Genomic DNA, 1,988 nt, shown 5'->3' with positions numbered 1-1,988 from the left:
CATCAATGGTTTGCTGAAATCTACAACAATAGGTAGTTGTAACTTACCACAGTTGTTCTCTCTATCGATGCATGCTAGATTCGAGATGTATTCGATATTGCAGCGACGTAGAAGGGCCTTACAAGAGTCCTCATTGAGTAGAGAGGCCCACTTGGACCTAGCACCTGCGCACATGGATGCGGAGGGCGAGCAGTATTATCAACACTCATAACACTTGGTGTAGGGCACTTGCCTCTATCAGATTCTATGAGCGTTTACTATCAAGGGAGAGCAGTATGGTAGAGCTCTCTGCGGCACGCCTCATGGGTAGTCAAGCGTATCGGAGTGTAGTGTCCAATGTGTGTAGGTAACTTCATATTCCTCAATGATGCTGCCATACCCATCCAGACCCAGTCAGCCCTTCTACGTGTTGTACAGGAACATCCTAATGGGAAGTATGTGGTAGTATCATGTGATTGTGGGGAGGGTATCCATGATAATGTTATAGGTTCTATTCTCTCGGTGATGATGTTAACTGTCTCTTCTACATCCCTGCTGGCGGAGAGGTAGTTGATGAGGAAGTTTGCCCTCTTGATGCCTTCAATACTTACATGGACTACATGAAGCTCACTGGTAGACAGTAGCCTTGTTAAGGTTAGCTCATCCCGATGTAGGTCGGAGGTTCAATCCCGGGTATAACCAAGTTCTAAGTATTTTCTATCGTACTCTGGAGTCAAGGAAGCCTGGTTTAGAGGGTCGTTGGTTCCAAGTAAAGGGTGAGAGACAGGCCGATGCTTTCCTAAGAAGGCTCAAGGTAAGAAAGCTCTTGGTTGCTGTCGATGCCCTCATACAATACGAATAGGCTGATGACCCTCATAGACCTGTATATGAGGAGTATGTAGGCGAGTTAAAGGATAGAGTAGCGAACAAGAAGGAGCTCTCAGAGGCCGAGGTTACGCCTAGGCTACTGGATGTAGAACGCAAGTATAGGAAGGAATGTATTGATTTCGATACATTGATTATGTCAATGAACGAGGAGATCAGCTCGGAAGTGAAGGAGAAGGCCCCTGAGTATGAGGAGCTCATGGCTGATGGTAATGAGGTTGGGATACTGCTCCTCCTCCCTATAGACGCCTTCTGTGTAGATGGTATGACTAATATGATGGTTGATGGGTCCATAGTGGCGATTGATGCCGAGACGCAACAAGGTTTGGCTAATCAACAACAACTCTTTTCAAGAATGACTGATTTTGAGACTAGTAAGCTGCGTCCTTAGGAAGTAGGAGGTAGGATCATAGTACCTCAGGTAAGGATAAATTTATCGAGAACGTTAACAACAGTAAAACTGGTCTCGACACCAAGAGGCATTGATGCTATTCTTCATCGTAAATCGTCCTCACTGTTTTTAGAAGACATTCTTGTTCTCGGTGGATGTTGTGGCTGTCGTCGTTATCTATCTCTACTGGTGCGTTATCTCCTATCATCATTGAACGTGTTTCGGCTACTCAGTGTATTGTGTTACTGAGTGAATCATGTACAGACTTGTTGTCCAAAGATCAGAGTTATTGTTATTGCAGCAATGTACCGTAAGTGTTTTAGTTGTGGCTTATTACCGCATTCCCTCTAATTTTATCAACCTTTATCACACTTGGTCCTCCTCTTCTTGCAACGGACATGTCGATATCAGTCGGCCCTCCACCACCACCTCCTTCTCCCCAACACCCTGCCCTAATATCTTACCTATACTCCTCTCCATCACGTACAGCTAGATTAGCTCTAATATGTGGATTGTTTTGTGCAGCCTGTGGTGCTGCTATGATATTGTTTGTACCCCGTATGAAGGGTCATAAGATACATCGCTTGCGGCTGGTAGTAGCCCGAGTGGCATCCCTATTGGTAACGGAATGGAAATTGCTCTTACGGTACTAACCTCATATACCTACTGTAGTACCTCCTATTGCCCTCAGGATAGTAGCAGCATCATGCCGTTCTATGTCGGAGCTGAGAGT

The 1,988-nt window shown here is 45.4% G+C and overlaps 1 protein-coding gene across 1 annotated transcript; it reads left to right on the top strand.

Annotated features, from left to right (window-relative positions):
- Nucleotides 1–67: 67 nt before the first annotated feature.
- Nucleotides 68–1,350, top strand: Pmar_PMAR004977 (conserved hypothetical protein; the record flags this gene model as incomplete). Its single annotated transcript, XM_002767635.1, has 7 exons — nucleotides 68–192; nucleotides 242–306; nucleotides 347–434; nucleotides 488–612; nucleotides 654–793; nucleotides 842–1,238; nucleotides 1,286–1,350. The coding sequence occupies 7 exons, from the start codon at nucleotides 68–70 to the stop codon at nucleotides 1,348–1,350; spliced, it is 1,005 nt and encodes a 334-aa protein (XP_002767681.1).
- Nucleotides 1,351–1,988: the final 638 nt, after the last annotated feature.

This window comes from Perkinsus marinus (genome assembly GCF_000006405.1).
Source record: "Perkinsus marinus ATCC 50983 genomic scaffold scf_1104296970340, whole genome shotgun sequence".
Taxonomy (NCBI): domain Eukaryota; phylum Perkinsozoa; order Perkinsida; family Perkinsidae; genus Perkinsus; species Perkinsus marinus.
This window is presented reverse-complemented; position numbering and strand designations above follow the sequence as displayed.